The sequence below is a fragment of the Gopherus evgoodei genome, chromosome 6 (genome assembly GCF_007399415.2).
Source record: "Gopherus evgoodei ecotype Sinaloan lineage chromosome 6, rGopEvg1_v1.p, whole genome shotgun sequence".
Lineage (NCBI taxonomy): Eukaryota > Metazoa > Chordata > Testudines > Testudinidae > Gopherus > Gopherus evgoodei.
Genome location: NC_044327.1, coordinates 85,807,145 through 85,823,752, shown reverse-complemented (window position 1 = coordinate 85,823,752; position 16,608 = coordinate 85,807,145). Strand labels below are relative to the sequence as shown.

Here is a 16,608-nt window from a genome sequence, read left to right as displayed (position 1 = left end):
TTTCAGTAAAAGAGAAATAAGAATAGTCAAGTAGAATAAGATTCTTTTCTAGTGTTGCCCAATTAGATTAAACTCCAGTTGCAGCAACAGTCTTTTGCTGCAGAACACAACAGATTTTCTGCAGCAAGCTAAGAACAACGATCTCCCATGTCAAAATGATTAACAGAAAGAAAAAAAATAATCTAGCACCACAGTTTCTCAATATAAATCTAAGAAAACATCTTGTCAGACAAGAAAGATAATCTAAGTCACTGCTATGCATTAATAGATTTTCAAAACACAATTAACTGCCCTTGCAAATAAGGATTAAAAACAAAAACTTTCAGGGAAAGCAAAGAGATCTTGATTGAGAATCTAAAACAAGCCTTAACTAATAAGAGCTATAGTAAAAATGTTTTCCACTTTTCTTTTCCTCTGTAAATGCTTTCAGAAAACTACCACTGTTGCCATATTAAACTGAGGGATAGATATGTTTTGACCAAAAGTAATTTCTTTCCTGCAGTCAGTGTTTTGCTTATATAAAACCCAATATATTTCCTCTATTTTGATGCCATATAATGGTCAAATGATGAAAACTATAGCACTATAAATGTATTATATTTTGAATGTGTTTAAGTGTTAGACATTTGATTACTTCAGAGTATTAAGGAAAATACTGAACATGATTTAAAAAAAAAATGCTTTACAAGCAGGGACCCTGCTAAAAAAAATCAAGATTTCTCCAGCCCTGTTTTTCTTGCTTTGAACTTTCCTATTTTGAGTCACTACCTTCAGACTACAATCCCTCTGCTGGATAATGACTGGAGTCACTTTGGTGCTAATCATCTAGGCTTCTACTGATTGAGGTCTGGTCTACACTTACAACTTAAATCGACATAGCTTTAACACTCAGGTGTGTGAAAGATCCACACCCCTGAGCACCTAATGCCTGATGAAGAAGCAAGTAGGGGAATGGAAGAATGCTTCATGAGGAGGCAGAGTTCCTATAGCGACGAAAAAACTCCTTCCATTGCCATAGTCTGTGTCTACATTATGGCATTACTGTGGCATAACTACGTTGTCATAGCTATGTCACTATAGCACCTGTAGTGTACACACAGCTTAACACAAAGTACTCCATCTACACAGGATGGAACCACTTCCACAGCATTCTCAGTCTCTCGTCTGGCTGTTGATTCTTTCTATGCTCTCTAAAGCCTTCTAGTCTCTTTCAAGAACTACAAGGAACCCATGAGGAGAATAAAGTTAGTTAAAACTCCTTCCAAACAAATCACTCACTGATTCAGCACCACAGCAATGTAACTATCTGTTAACTCATGTTATTCCACTGAACTGGTGGGACACCAATTATACCTAGCAGAAAAGGGTGCCAGAGGCTGCCTCTGCCCTGTTTTCCATAGAGGAGGCATTCAGTAACAATCATATATAGGAGTACTGAGGAAGAATAAAGCTAAAATAGTAGAAAGCAGAACTTACTAAAAGCAATACTAGCAGTTGGCGACATTCCTCAATATGCCATAGTAGAGCTGAATGAGATCTTCCAAGTTCAGTTTGAAATGGGTTCACAAGAGAATAGTGTGATTCATAATTTCCCCCCCTAATATTATGTAAGAATTGTTTCTCATAGGTTCTCAGACCCTGAAGTTAAAACAGGAATTAAATTTAAATGAATCCAATTTTTCCTATCTACGGTCTAATTTCATTGTAAATCATAGCCAAGCTTCAGGTTCATCAGTTTTGTGCCCACTCGCATGCCTGCTGGAACTGAAGGCTGGACTAGGCCTCATCTTCAATAAGAGAAGAACTTACTATTCTCAAGGAAATTGTATTCCAGTTTTACAAAGAGAAATAAGTTTTTTTTATTTTATCATAATAAAAAGAGACACTGACTGTTAAGCAGAGAAAATAGCAAATGTAACGTTGTACTTTTGGCCGCTTCCTGCCACCGGCCAGAAGGAAATGTTCTTTTCCAACTTCCTCACCTGCATCAGAACAGTCAGCCAGTCTCCCTCTGCCTCTCTCAGAATCCAAACAGAAATGGCTTCAGCTGGACCAAGTTGTCCCTCTAGATTAGAAGGCATAGCCTCAGCCAAACAAAGAAAGGAGAAAAACCCATGTGCTTTCTACTATAAAATTTATTCTAATAAACCAGGTTCAAAATAAAAATACACCAAAAATAGGATCCTGAAAAAAACACCTAGTAACAATATCCACAGAAAGCAAAAAATTAGCAAACCCCACACTCCTCTAATATGCCCAAGATTCCAGTTGTCATTTCCATGTGTACAGTTTTTCTAATTAGGTGAGCTATTCTGCCAAGTTTGTTAATCCTCCTTCCCGCCTAGATATCAATATATTGAATGCAGCAATGAATACAGAGAATTAAGTGCTCATGTTACCAGTGATATCAGTATCTAAAACATGAAGACCTCCAAAACATTTCAAATTGAGACATTATGACTAACAGTAATTCTATCAATCATTAATACATTAGAAAATGACTTCTGTCAACAGCAGTAAAAAAATTATATATATATATATACACACACACACCCCTACCCCACTTAGCTAAATATGCATCACCATCTCTCAAGCAATGATTCAGAGCAATCAACTGTTGCAAATGATATCCTAAAGCTCTCTTTCACCCCTTCATCCCAGGCTGACAATTTCTCTTTTTCTCCCACTCCAGGAGCAGCTAAGTCATATCACTAACCTTGAGGCTGAGAAGAAAGACAGCCTATTTGTAAATCATGATACCATTCTGTGAACAGTAATGGTGTTTACAATGCCTCCAAATCCCCACACTAAGCATCAGGTCAGCAAAACTTTAAGCTGCCAAAAACCTGAGGTGCTGGATGAGCCGTAAACCCAGACAGAAGAAGCAGGCGTGCAGAGTAGATAGCAATTTTTGCTTTAAAAAAGTTACCTGTGGAATTCTTTGTGAGGACATGAGTGCTTGATTATAAAAAATGCGACCAAAGTGATCTCGATCTGGAAATACTTCTGCTTGGCGGGGTAAGTTTGCTCCTCCTGAGTCAACTAAGTCAAGTGGAATGAAAAACAGATTAACATACAATTTATCTCTGTACAATTTTAAACAGAGATATTATTTCATATTATTTAAAAATTACTTGAAATGTCACCTGTTTATAAAAATTTATACTCAACATACTAATCATGAAAAACAGGCCAGGCTTCTCCACTTGCTAAAGGAAAATTGATGACCACAAATGAGAAGCTGTTATGCATACCAAACATTTTTAGGTAAACTAATGGTAGCTGCATTTAAGGATGTAATTACACTTGGCTTTACAAAACTTTTAAAACTCATCTGACAAACACCTGTTTGTTTTAAAAGACACTCCCTTATAGGCCTTAAAACTGGAAATTAAAAATTAAATTTTCTGTGTTCCAGGATAAACTTCCTTCCTTCCTAAATATATACAATCTAGTATCATTCACTGTATTTGCAGAAATTAAAACTACAGTTAATTAAAACAATATATAAGGAAAGACAGTCTAAGGAAGGCACTGCTTAACCCCTCACTTCATGAGTGGTTGCAAGAGCCTAATGCTTTGTTTATAACTCAATAAATCACAGAAGAGCATACCTTTGATTTCAAAGAATAGGATCACACAGAATTGCTCACTGGCAACCCATTCGTTCTCATAGTAAAAGTTCACAAGCCAAATACTGTTTATTAAAAATTTAAACTGAGTAATTTATATTAAAAATATACTACCTATACCACAGCAAGCACATTAAGCACACACATTTGCTTATTTAATAAAATAATGTCTAAGCATGCTAAAAATTAAAAAAATTATTTACTCAACCATTGACTTTTTTGACTGATTAGACAAACAGTGTAAAACGCACTGAGATGGAATATACTAAAAGAAAAATGTCAAATTGTAAAAAGGTATTAACAGAAACTATAGATGAAGTTTGAGTTTTTATTCTTTTTTAGATGGGAGTATTTCAAAAAATATAAATAACTTTCTAAGAGAACCTTGCAACAGAAATAATAAAACAACAAAATGACTTCAGTTCCTGTCTTTTACATATTACTTGAATTACTGTTGATGTGTGCACACAACTTTTCCCCACTGGCCTATTTTGTTTTGTTCTATTATACAGGTAGTAAAATGAAAGAACCCATTCCTCTGGGTCTTTAGTTCACTTTACTACCTTTATAAAAGGAACCAACAGATAAGCACATCATCAAAAAGCACTATATGTGTAAACATGTCTGAAATCCAAAACACGTGATTGGTCAAATATGGGGGTATATCAGTCTTAGAAATCTAGGACTGCAAGGAACCTCAATAGGTCATCTAGTCCAGTCCTCTGCACTGAGGCAGGTCTAAGTATTATCTAGACCATCCCTGACAGCTGTTCATCTAACCTGCTCTTAAAAACCTCCAATCATAGAGATTCCACAACATTGCTAGGTAATTTGTTCCCTACAGTTAGAAGTTTTCCCTAATGTCTAACCTAAATCTCCCTTGCAGAAAAATTCAAGCCCATTACTTCTTGTCCTGCCCTCAGTGATTAAGGAGAACAATTTATCAACGTCCTCTTTATAACAACCTTTTACGTACTTGAGGACTTAGCAGGTAATATCCCCCGTCTTCTCTTCATCTGTGTGCTAAATGTGCATGCTAAATGTGTTTGCTGTGACGTAGTATATCTTTAATATAAATTCTTCAACACTGAAATACTCCCATCTAAAAGATTATATAAGTCCACTTGTTTCAGTCTTTCCTCATAGGTCATGTTTTCTAGACCTTTAATCATTTTTGTTCCTCTCCTCTCTTTTCCAATTTGTCCACATCTTTCCCAAAGTGTGGTGCCCAGAACTAGACACAATACTCCAACTGAAGCCTCATTAGTGCTGAGTAGAGTGAAAGAATTATTTTTCATGGCTTGCTTACAACACTTCTGCTAAAACAGTAAAACCTCAGAATTATAAACACCATAGTTACAAACTGACCAGTCAACCACACACCTCATTTGGAACTGGAAGTACACAATCAGGCAGCAGCAGAGACCAAAAAAAAAAGAAAAGAAAAAAGGAAATACAGTACAGTACTATGTTAAACTACTAAAAAAATTAAGGGAAAGCAGCATATTTCTTCTGAACAGTAATGTTTCAAAGCTGTATTAAGTCAATGTCCAGTTGTAAACTTTTGAAAGAACAAAGAAAGAATGAAGTTCTCTTCAGAGTTATGAACATTTCAGAGTTATGAACAACCTCCATTCCTGTGGTGTTCCTAACTCTGAGGTTCTACTGTACATACCAGAATGATGTTCACTTTTTTTGCAATGGTATTATATTGTTGATTCATAGTTAGTTTAATATCCACTATAAACCCCAGATCCTTTTCTGCAGCACTCTCATTTTGTATTTGTGCAACCAATCGTTCCTTCCCAAGTGTAGTATTTTGTATTTCTCCTTACTGAATTTCATTCTATTTATTTCAGTCCATTTCTCCAGTTTGTCCAGATCATTTGAATTCTAATCCTGTCATCCAAAAGGCTTGCAACCCCTCCCAATCTGGTACTGTCCACATTTATAAATGTACTCTCTCTGCCATTATTCAAATAATTTATAAAGATAATGAACAGAATTGGATCCAGGACAAATCCCTGCAGTACTCCACTTAACATACCATTTCAGCTTGATTGTGAACCACTGATAACTACTCTCTGAATACAGTTTTCTAACTAATTGTGCACCTACCTTACAGTAGGTTCATCTAGGCTATATGTCTCTAATTTGTTTATGAGAAGGTCATTTGAGACATCAAAAGCCTTATTAAAGTCAAGATAGAACGTTGATGGCGTCCAATTAAAAATGTAGTCTTCTAGCTAGAATCCCTGACCTTTAACGATAGCCATTTACTATTTCTGTAATGGGACTTACCTAAATATAGACAAGGGAGATGATTTTGCATTGCAATTTCTTGAGCACGTAAATGTTTCTTCACCGTGACTGGATAGTAAGTACCACCTTTGACAGTTGCATCATTAGCAACAATCAAGCACTCCACTCTGAAAAGTAGAAACTTTATGAGAACCAAACATATTTCCCAACTGATCTACTTTACCACTATAACCATGATATTTGCAACAATTTCCATCAGCATTAAACGTTTATCGTTTTAAAACTGTTCCACTGTTAGATACCTCTCTTCAAGGCTGCATGTGATTTCATGTCACATTTGCTTCAAGTTCTTAGAAAAAACAATATTAATGAAGCAGCATCTGAAATCTCTAGTTTTAAAGAAAGCTGCACCCATTTTACTGAGCATAGCTGCACAGAACTGTAATAGAAAAGGAAACAATTTGTTGTTTAACGCTTTCTTACTCTCTCAAAAACTGCTGCAATGTGCATGTCCCTCTCGAAAAATCCCTATTTCTGTGTTCTCTATAAGCAATATTCGTATTCTGAGAAGGTGACCAGTGTCAAAATATAAAGCAGTCCCACAAGCTTCTCTACAGTTGCATCAACTAAAGGAACAACTTTATATCTTCATTGTTGTTCATGTGGCAAAGCAATTGTTCTCTTGATTAGCAGTATGTAAGATGACAAAAAAAAGTTTACAATGCAGGGCTCCCAAACTGTCAACAGTGAAGTTACTTTTCAGCATAAGGTCACCCACAAGAAGTTAACAAAAAGAGAGAGTGTTTTTTTTAACATAACACACATGCTGGATTTAAAACCAACTGTAGCTAAATACACTTTGAAAATTCTCAGTCTAAAACATTTTTGGAAGAAAAAAATACTTGGTTTTCTTAACTGTACTTAGGCACCTGACTGAAAATGAAATACTTCCTGTTATCATTCCTGATGAAAATATATCTCTACCTCAATATAACGCTGTCCTTGGGGGCCAAAAAATCTTACTGCGTTATAGGTGAAACCGCGTTATATCGAACTTGCTTTGATCCACCGGAGTGCGCAGCCCCGCTGTCCCGGAGCGCTGCTGTACCGCGTTATATCTGAATTTGTGTTATATCGTGTCACATTATATCGGAGTAGAGGTGTAGTAATCAACAGTCATGACTAGAAAGATATACCTGTATTATCTTTGATGGCTGAAATGAAACTCTCAGTGTGTTAGCATCAACATGGAAGTTTAAAACCAAGGAACTATGAATTTGTAATGTATTTTGTTAACTATTTCTTTTCTGTTCCAGATACTTGGGTTATTGAGAGAATAAGAGGTTCATGGCTCAGAGCAGCTGAGGAAAGCTAGTAGTAGTGGAGTGGAAAAGGTGTTTCTAAGATACACTTCAACCACCCAGTTCTGGGCTGTTCAAAGATGCTCTAAACTACGCTAGCTGCAGTCATCCCATAGGGATCACTGCACTAGTCTAGATCAGTGGAGAACCATGTGATCTGCCTTTCCCCTCAGGACCTTAGCTGAGGCTGAGAATCACTAAGACTCTTAAAGATATTTCAGCTGATTTTTTAAAATTTTGTTATTGACTTAACTCTGAGTCATTCTGTCCTTGCAGCACTATACCTTCATGCTAGAAGAGCCTGTGAGTGGCTCTGCCTAGAGCAGGGGTTCTCAAACTTTTCTGCTGGAGACCCCTTTCACATAGCAAGCCTCTGAGTGCGACCCCCCCTTATTCATTAAAAACACTTTTTTATATATTTAACACCATTATAAATGCTGGAGACAAAGCAGGGTTTGGGCTGGAGGCGGACAGCTCATGACCCCCATGTAAGAACCTCGCAACCCCCTGAGGGGTCCCGACCCCCAGTTTGAGAATCCCTGACCTAGAGTGAGTCCATGAATTACCCAGACAGACTGCGGAAGCAAAGCAGCAACAGTTAGTTACTCACTGATCACCCAACTTATGTTAGAACAGAGTAGGTGAAATCCAAAAACACCAGAAATCTCCCAGAATGACCCAGGTTCTTAAAACTAAAAAAACCCACTCATTATTAGAAACAAACCCAAAGAACAGTTCCGCCTCAGTGGCATCCCCTTAAAGCCACAAGCCATTTGAATATCCTTACTAAAAGAGATTTTATTTTGAAGAAAGGTAAATGGTTGTTCAGAATTATTTTTTTAAGAAAGAAATATGAGATGAGCTTGGCCATTAAGCCATACATCGTGGGTGGCACAAGAAGGCACTAGATAAAATCATTACCCTTCTGGGGTTCCTTCAGCTTCCTGGCTCATCGTCTCTAAACTAATATCCCATCACACTAGTTTTAACAAGTGCATCAATCTCCCTTAGAGAGACTTTCTTAATCCAGGACATCTTTCCACATATATGTGGAAGTAGGGAAAGAATTGACAAGGATTTGTAGGGGATCTTAATGCATGTCAGTCTGTTAGCAAGAGTTAGGCCAGCTGTAACCCTAATGACGTGAGATTTTGAGAAACCAAGTTAGTGTGAGGCGAGTAGGAAAGAACTGTGTGAGAAGTTATTATGACCTTGCACTGATAATTAAATACGTAGACTGGCACCCAACGTGAGGAAAATAAGATAGCAGGATAGCCTATGTATAAACAAAATGCAGTTGTTGCTCATTATTGTCTGTATTATTGCTTGTTATTGTCTGTAACAAAGGTATAAATGCTTGCTGTAATTGTTTACCTGTTGAGAGACCTGTTCGGGACTGGGGAGACCCAGTGTCCTAGGGCACTCCCTCCCTCTATTGCAATTGCTAGAGTTAGAATAAAGTATTTGATTTTGCTGCACCCAAACAAAAAGCGAGAACTGAGTTTTTCTCTGACAATTTGGGGGCTCGTCCGAGATGGCAACGCCTACTGAGATACAGGCAGCTGCTACGGATCGTTCCCCTTCGAACCCTATGGCGCCATAAGAGAGGTATGAGACCTTTTGAAATCTCTATTGGGGTGTCGTTGGAGGACTGTCCGTGTGGCCTTCTGTCTCTGTTGGGCTCACATCATCTGAACGTATTGACTGCGTCAGCAAGATCAGATACAAAGTGGTATTGGGGAAAGGCCCCAATAAGATTAGTTTATAGCAGTACTGGGAAACTGCTGGGTTGGCCAGCAAGGTAATGCATAGGTAAATGCATTAGGTAATGCATAGTGAAATGCATTAGGTACGCACCGGTGCTGAGGGGTTTTTACCACCTCAAGAGGGGTTGTTATACCGCCTCATGGTATTGAGTCCGGACATAAGGTACAGATGCATCGTGGTATTTGGAAATAAAGGCCTTGGGGGTGTGTGTGTGTGTGTGTAAACCAGTGTGAGTGACTGTTACCGGAAGACGCCCAGAGTATCCTGTGAAGCGAAAACTCGTGACCAGGACTACTCTAATGTAAGCCCGGTAACTAGTGGATCTTTAGAAGATCCGACCCACGGTGGGCTGACTCGGCCTGGCATCGTCCGGCAAGGAAGCTACCTGGGTCTAGGAGTGTGTGAACCCATCTTCCCTCTCCCTTTCCTTTCCATGTGGGCTACTGACAGTCTGATCATTTCACTGGATGCAATCAGAGTAAGCGGCGCCGTCTCCCAGAGACTAGCCGACGCTCTTTGCTGAAGGGAGATGTAGGAGGGTCATGGCCATCCTCGTTAGCCTCTCCTGTGTGAGTACCCTGTAGGGAGAGATTGTTAGTTTATGTGCCGCTAGCACGGACAGGGCATCCCCTCTGTGTGTGTGTGATTGGAAAATGGGTAGGGGACAGTTTAAGCATTCCAGCTCACCCCCTAAGGGTACCCCATCTTATTTCATGTACGTACATTATGGTCCAACAACCTGCAGATATTTAGAGTATTGGAATCTTTACACGCGTGAAAATCCATCTAAACAATGCCCACTAGAAGGTACCTTCAATCTAAATAAGATCATACATCTAAGAGGAGCTTTTAATCACCAAAAAGCCTCTGACAGTGTGAGCAATTTGTCTATTGAAGAAAGGAACGGGTTAATTTGAAATTCAGCTTGGCCCAGAGATAAAGAGAAAGTTGCTCTGCGTTCAAGGTCAAGAATCAACGCAGATTATGCTAAGTACAAAGAAAAACTGCTTTCGGCCCCAGCTGGCTGTGAAAAAATATAGACAGAGGCAAACCAAAGGCAATACAAGTTACAGAACTGAGATTACATTTGCAAAGCTTAACTGTCCAGTGAGATCCAACAGAGTGCCTTTGTGACCCCGGAGCCGGTGTGGCTTGGTGACACCGAAGAAGCCACAGGCAGTAGACCTGGACTGGAATCTCTGAAAGAGACGCCGCAGGAGATTCCAGGGTGTAAAAGAACAGCCCTCCCAAGAGCGAAAGCATGTTGGAAATTCTGGACGAGCTGTATACAGGATAATCTCCCGTCCACCTCTCTCCCTTCTCTGAACGTTATACACAGACATGGCCAGTCTGGACATGTGTGAGTATGAAAATGGCATAGGGCTTGGGGCATTAATGTTTTTCCTCAGTGATGTGGGAGCATTCCCAACACTCTCCATTGTTGTTTTATTATTTTATTAATGAAGCTTTAAAATTCGGTTATATGGTGTGTTTTCTTTATCTTCCCCCAACGTCCTGCAGTGTCAGCCTGATCACCTGACACAAGGGATAGATTGGTAACAGAAATTTGTCACAGTTTGGTGAGCAATTGAGAGAAAATTGAATAGTTAAACGCCAATGGGCCATGCGTTTCTGCCCAGGTGGTAAGCCTCACAAGGGAGGACTCGGGTAGTCTTATGAGTAAGAATGTTTAAGGGAAGAGACCAGGAAGGGTGAGGGCCACTTGAGAAACCCACCCTCCTAGCTAAACTGGTAGTGGAACAAGTTGGTGCCCATGGAAGGGACGGTTCAGCAAGGAAAGCAGGATCAGGCCCAAGTGGGCAGGCAACAGACAGAAAGATTGCAAAACAGGTTGGAGAATTTTGAGGCTGTAGTGGAAGAAAGGAGTAAGTAAGTGTAAGCATGGGGATTTCAAATATGCAGGACTTACTTGGAATGGTGAGTTAAATTGATAAAAGTGGCTGTTGGGAGACAAGCAAGTGATTTAAGGGAGAGTGACAAGTTAACTCTGTAGTTGCTGGAGGGAACAGCAGTTGAACTTTGTAAAATGCTAAAGAAGAAAGTTCTTGGTGTCTGTGAAATGTTTGTAAATAAATTCAGGCAAAGAAATTATTAGATTGCGATCATTTAATTTCACTATGAACAATTTAGTTAAATTAGCTAAAGAATGTATACAGTGCTATGTAATTGAAATCCTAATAGGCTCTAAGGGGCACTATAAGAAGTGCTTTTCTTTCAGTGTTTGAAAGCAGGAGTTAGTAGTAAAAAGCCATCAAAATTCTGGTAAAGTTAATTGTGTCCCTTTTAAGGTAAGAATCTTTAAGCTTTGGATCCAGAAGCAAGATAGAAAGCATCTGTATTAATGCAAATTATCTAACTGATAAGGTAGAAGCCACTGAAAACTGGGCTGCCTATGAAACAAATACAAGGAAATATGGGGTTATTCCTCTGTTTTGCCTGAAATCAACAAGAGTATTTGTATATTTTAAGTGATGATTGACTGCCCAGAAGGGGTAGATCTCTGTTTTTTTTGTCTTTCAGATAATCAGAGAAAACTGATGCCAACTGAACAGCATTCAACGTATCATGCATTTACTGGCACAACAGGAATTATGTTTTGTGTTCTATGTCCTGTCTTGTGGTGTTTGTCTCGTGGCCAAAATTGTTGTGTTTAATATTTTCATAGGATAGTCTAGTTAAAATCAAATAGAAGGGTTAAATGCAGATACTTGTTTTATTCAATTTTGGAATACAAGGTGTTCGGATAAATCAGGAGAATGTGATATACTAAAGTCTAATACATTTGCTTCTTTGGCCAAATTGTTAATTAAAAAAATTGTTGTTAAAATTTGCCTACAAACAGTCTTTGGAAGCAAGGACATGAAAAGTTAACCCACTCCCCATATTGTACATGGGATCCTTCTGGCTACCTCAGATTTCTAGCCAGAGGGCTGGGGTGGCTGGGAAGCTATTGGACTAGAGGTTGTATTGAGTGAACTCCTCAAAGTGGGTGTGCTTGTCCTGGCTTGTTGCTCCAAAGCTCTGTATAAAGTTATTTTAGTGGAAGGGTATATGTGGCATACGTTGAATATTAAGACTAATGTACTGTGTAACGGTAATGTTTAAGTGTTCATGGTTGGGAAAAAGGTGTATGAGTGAAGAGTAGAAGTTTCCTTTGTAGGTTAAAAGAAGCCAAGAAGGGGAGAAGGAAAAAGAGCAGAATGAGTTAACTGGGAAAAAATAGCTAGTATGCTCAAGCTAAAGATAAGACACTGACTCCATTCAAGGACACTGCTCACAGCTACGACTTAGTTGACAACCAAGAAAAGGGAGGGGGGCTTGAATGTGCCCAAGCAGCTATGAGATCTGCAAAACACTGCCAGGCATTAATGAAATGTGTTAGGTTTCTTTTCTCACAGGTAAAGAAGCACTACCCAACGACCCTAGCAGCCCTGCCACTCGCTGGAACCAGGAAACTGGATTATGTAAAGGTCCACCAACGAAAGACTGCTTTGGCTCCATACTGAAAAGAACCTTATTAAGTCCTGCTGACTACCAACACTGCTGTGAAGTGCCAAAAACTGACTGCCTGGACCCATGATTCTCACTGCAAAAAGAATTCTCCTACTGATGATTAGCCATTTCTCTTTCTAGCTCCTTCTGGACAGTAGGTAAAAAGTACACGGTGAAGTGCTAGTAACCTCTCCCTTGTTCACTGACAGATCTACTGTGCCTTTGAATTTTTCTAGAAGAATCAAAACCATTACAGGGTGATGTGCTGATAACCTCTCCCCTGTAGGATGCTGAACCACGATTGTTTCGGGAAAGAAGAAGGAACACTCATTCCACTGAAATTGCCGAAGTCCAGGAATTCCTGACTAGAAAGGACATTAAGAACTGAACCTGGTGAAGAAACAAAGAATTATACACTGGCAGGAAGAAATTTGTGGGACCCTGCTTGGGAATGTGGTATTGATTGGATTTTGGGGTTTATTCTACAGGCTGTGCCCTGTGTTTTGGATAAATACTTCAGCATGTATTGCTCTCTCTAATTGGATTTTTAAATGACAAGTACCAAAGGCACTTTGTTGTCACTGCCTCTGCCACCTCCTCCATTACACTATTACCCCTGTAATACATCCAAATACAGACAATGCCATATATTTGTACTGTGTTACATGAAAGAAGCCCTTATTGTTATTTGGTTACCCAATTAGTAAATAATCAAATGAATACCCAAAGAGTTTGTTCTGCCACTGGAAATTTTACTTATATTGAAACCATTCCAGTGACGAATAATGTAACCTGTACCTTATTGCAATACACCCCCTCCTATGCTATTAATGTCAATGCCTCTTGAAAGTACCTGAGATTAGTTAAAGGTATATAACCAACAGATGTGATATAGTACTACACCGAAGAGATATGTATTAGGATATCAATGGACTGTGACTAATACAACACTAGGGGCTGCCATCAGATTAGCACAACAGAGGGCCTGGGTTATTTCCTCTGGAAGAAGAGGGACTTCACCGGATCCCTGTGGGATGGGGCCAATAGCGCAGCAGCCATTTGGAATATTTTTAAAAGCCAAGAACATGATGAGAAATCAGGCCAACTAGAAAAGGCCACTAGCCTTATTTCTGGAGCTCAGCTAACCCAAGTACAGGCTAGAGTTGGTGAGTTACATGTTATTTCCACCCTTAGTTCTATGACCCAGAAGTTACTAACAGAGATGGTACTGAATATCACTGAGGCTGGGAAGGCATTGCAATGGGATCTAGCATGTTCGGAAATTCAGGATTTCCTGAATGACCAGCTGATGGCCATTCGGAGTGATCTTGAGCACCAGACTTGGCCCACTGGCCTTACAGACACATCAGGAGTACCATCTGATCTGTGGTCATGGAGACATATCTGGACATTTTCTGAGTGGAAGTGTGGACATTCACAGTGCTCCTTCCAAGCATTTGGACTGGATGGGGAGGTGTGGGCTTCCACATACCAAATCCTGATGGGTCCATGGGAAGGATGCCTATGGGACTGGATTATTCACCGAGACACCTGGGAAATTAGACCACCTGGTATACCTAACTGATTTATAGTCAGCACCTCTAAAATAACACCTGATATTTTGTATAGGAATAGGGAGTCAATGGATATTTGGCTGTTAGAACCCCTGCAGCTTCAGTGTATCCATAAACTGAAGCCAAGGGAAGTTGTCACTGTTTATGATAACGTTTGCTGGGAGGGTAGAGGACAAGGAACTATCCTGACAAGACAATTACTTTTCAAGCTAATGATAGCTGTATGTATGTTAAAACCACCACATTGCAAGATATACATTTTAATCTCATCACCACTGCAGACAATCATATTGTTTATTGGCCTGGAGATAGAATTTTGCAAGTAGCCCTTAGTTTAATTGGACCAGCTTAGTACCTGATCGATTTCAAAATTTGCTTTCATTGTTATCAGATGTTCAAAGAATCTCTGAATTGCAAGGGCAAATTCACATGCTTCAGAATATATATCAAGCTGAAAAGAATGCCTTTCATACAGCTTATAGAGTTTCTACTTTGTGTACTAAGTATGATATATTATGCTTTGTAACCAAAACTGTACAACACCTCATCATATTATTGCTACGGGGATATTATTGCTTGCATTGTTGTTAGTTAGTTTAAAATTATGCCATTGCTGTTGTAAAAGACATAATAATAGTAATATCTTTCATGACTATGCTAATTATGTATTGTCGTTACATCCAGTGAAAATCCCTAAGGTTGAAACATCTGATGTAGAATCAGAAATCCATGACTTAATGCAAATAGAGATTTGAAAATATCTGTTGTACTAGAAGTACAAAAGCGGGGAGTGTGGAAGTAGGGAAAGAATTGACAAGGATTTGTAGGGGATCTTAATGCATGTCAGTCTGTTAGCAAGAGTTAGGCCAGCTGTAACCCTAACGACGTGAGATTTGTAGAAGCCAGGTTAGTGTGAGGCGAGTAGGAAAGAACTGTGTGAGAAGTTATCACGACTTTGCACTGATAATTAAATACGTAGACTGGCACCCAACATGAGGAAAATAAGATAGCAGGATAGCCTATGTATAAACAAAATGCAGCTGTTGCTCATTATTGTCTGTATTATTGCTTGTTATTGTCTGTAACAAAGGTATAAATGCTTGCTGTAATTGTTTACCTGTTGAGAGACCTGTCCGGGACTGGGGCGACCCAGTGTCCTAGGGCACTCCCTCCCTGTATTGCAACTGCTGGAGTTAGAATAAAGTATTTGATTTTGCTGCACCCAAACAAAAAGCGAGAACTGAGTTTTTCTCCGACATATATAAAATTGCCTTTCTACCTCACCTATGTCCTTGCACAATTAACCACTTATTTCTCATCAGAAAGATATCAATGCCGCCTCCGAATGAGTTAATAGTTAATAGAGTTAATAGTGTTATCTAAGTCTGAGCTACGCTAGAAAATTAGATCAGTTTAATGACATCAGTCAGGGGTGTGAAAAATCCACAACCAACCTAAATCCACAACCTCCCTACCCCCATGTAGACAGCACAGCTATGCCACTGCAGAACTGTAAGTGTAAACAAGCCCTAAGAATAAGAATAATAATCACCCAGCTGAGTCCTTTCCTTGAAGTCAAAACTAAATAGGCAGAATAGCCATTTTAGTAATCTTCTGGGTCATAGGAGTCAAAAACCAGAAAGCCTTCAACTTAATATTGGAAACAGAGAGCTGGAACTAGGAACCACAAAAAACATCCTCTCACTCACATAATAGACATAATATATAGATCACTGGCAATTTCTTACCCTGACACCCTTCCAATGCCTGTGATAATGCCTCCTGCCGGTACCTCTTCATTACCATACAACTGGTAACCCGCAAACTGGGAGAACTCCAAAAATGGAGACCTAAAAAAATGACAAATATTTTGATAGGATTATTAACCGGAAGCAGCCTGACGAAACATTACTTTCTTTTATAAAGTTCATGGTTTTAAAATGTGTTCTTCCAATACATCTTCAAAACAATAGATATGTCAAGATTTAAAACCAACACTACTTGCCAGCAGGGTGGATAAAAATCAATGATTTTTTTTTAAATTAAAAAAAACAATTTTTTTTATTTAAATCAGATTTTTTTGAGGAAAAAACCTATCTAAGGATAGTTTTAATTAAGATACATTATAGCTCAAAGATATCTCATCATGGAGTAGGGATTATAAATTCTAATTATATAGTAGGAGACAATATATTCGTGTAATGTTTAAGAAAAGTTTTGTAAATGAGTTCCAATAGTTCATGGATTAGGGACCCAATCTTATGGGGTTACCGGGGCTTCTATATAGATTATTTAGGCTAATCTTTCTATCTACCCAATGGGACTCAGTGCTCAGTCTAAAAGATACCATTAGAGATGCTTAATTTTGCAGTTCTCAAACTGTGGATCTGTGTCTCTGGAGATAATCTGCAAGTTAACAGCAAATATGTTTTTAAATAAATAAATAATATATAAAGGTAAAAAATAACAGACCTCATCCCTATTGTCCCTCTGTAAATT

General features: G+C 38.9%; 1 protein-coding gene across 6 annotated transcripts in view; it reads right to left on the bottom strand.

Moving 5' to 3' along the window:
* The window catches only part of MCCC2 (methylcrotonoyl-CoA carboxylase 2), an 82,664-nt gene that overhangs the window by 50,223 nt on the left and 15,833 nt on the right, over nucleotides 1-16,608 (bottom strand). For 5 of the 6 annotated variants that reach the window (XR_004000911.1, XR_004000910.1, XM_030566597.1 and 2 more), the window contains 4 exons: nucleotides 15,858-15,959; nucleotides 5,934-6,061; nucleotides 2,930-3,042; nucleotides 1,983-2,084 (listed from right to left, as the gene is read on the bottom strand). Coding sequence is in view for 4 of the 6 variants with exons in the window: in XM_030566597.1 (XP_030422457.1) it covers nucleotides 1,983-2,084; nucleotides 2,930-3,042; nucleotides 5,934-6,061; nucleotides 15,858-15,959 (445 nt within the window). In the remaining 2 variants the exon portion in view is untranslated. The remainder of the gene's footprint in view (nucleotides 1-1,982; nucleotides 2,085-2,929; nucleotides 3,043-5,933; nucleotides 6,062-15,857; nucleotides 15,960-16,608) is intronic. The other variant, XM_030566598.1, reaches the window with a different exon arrangement.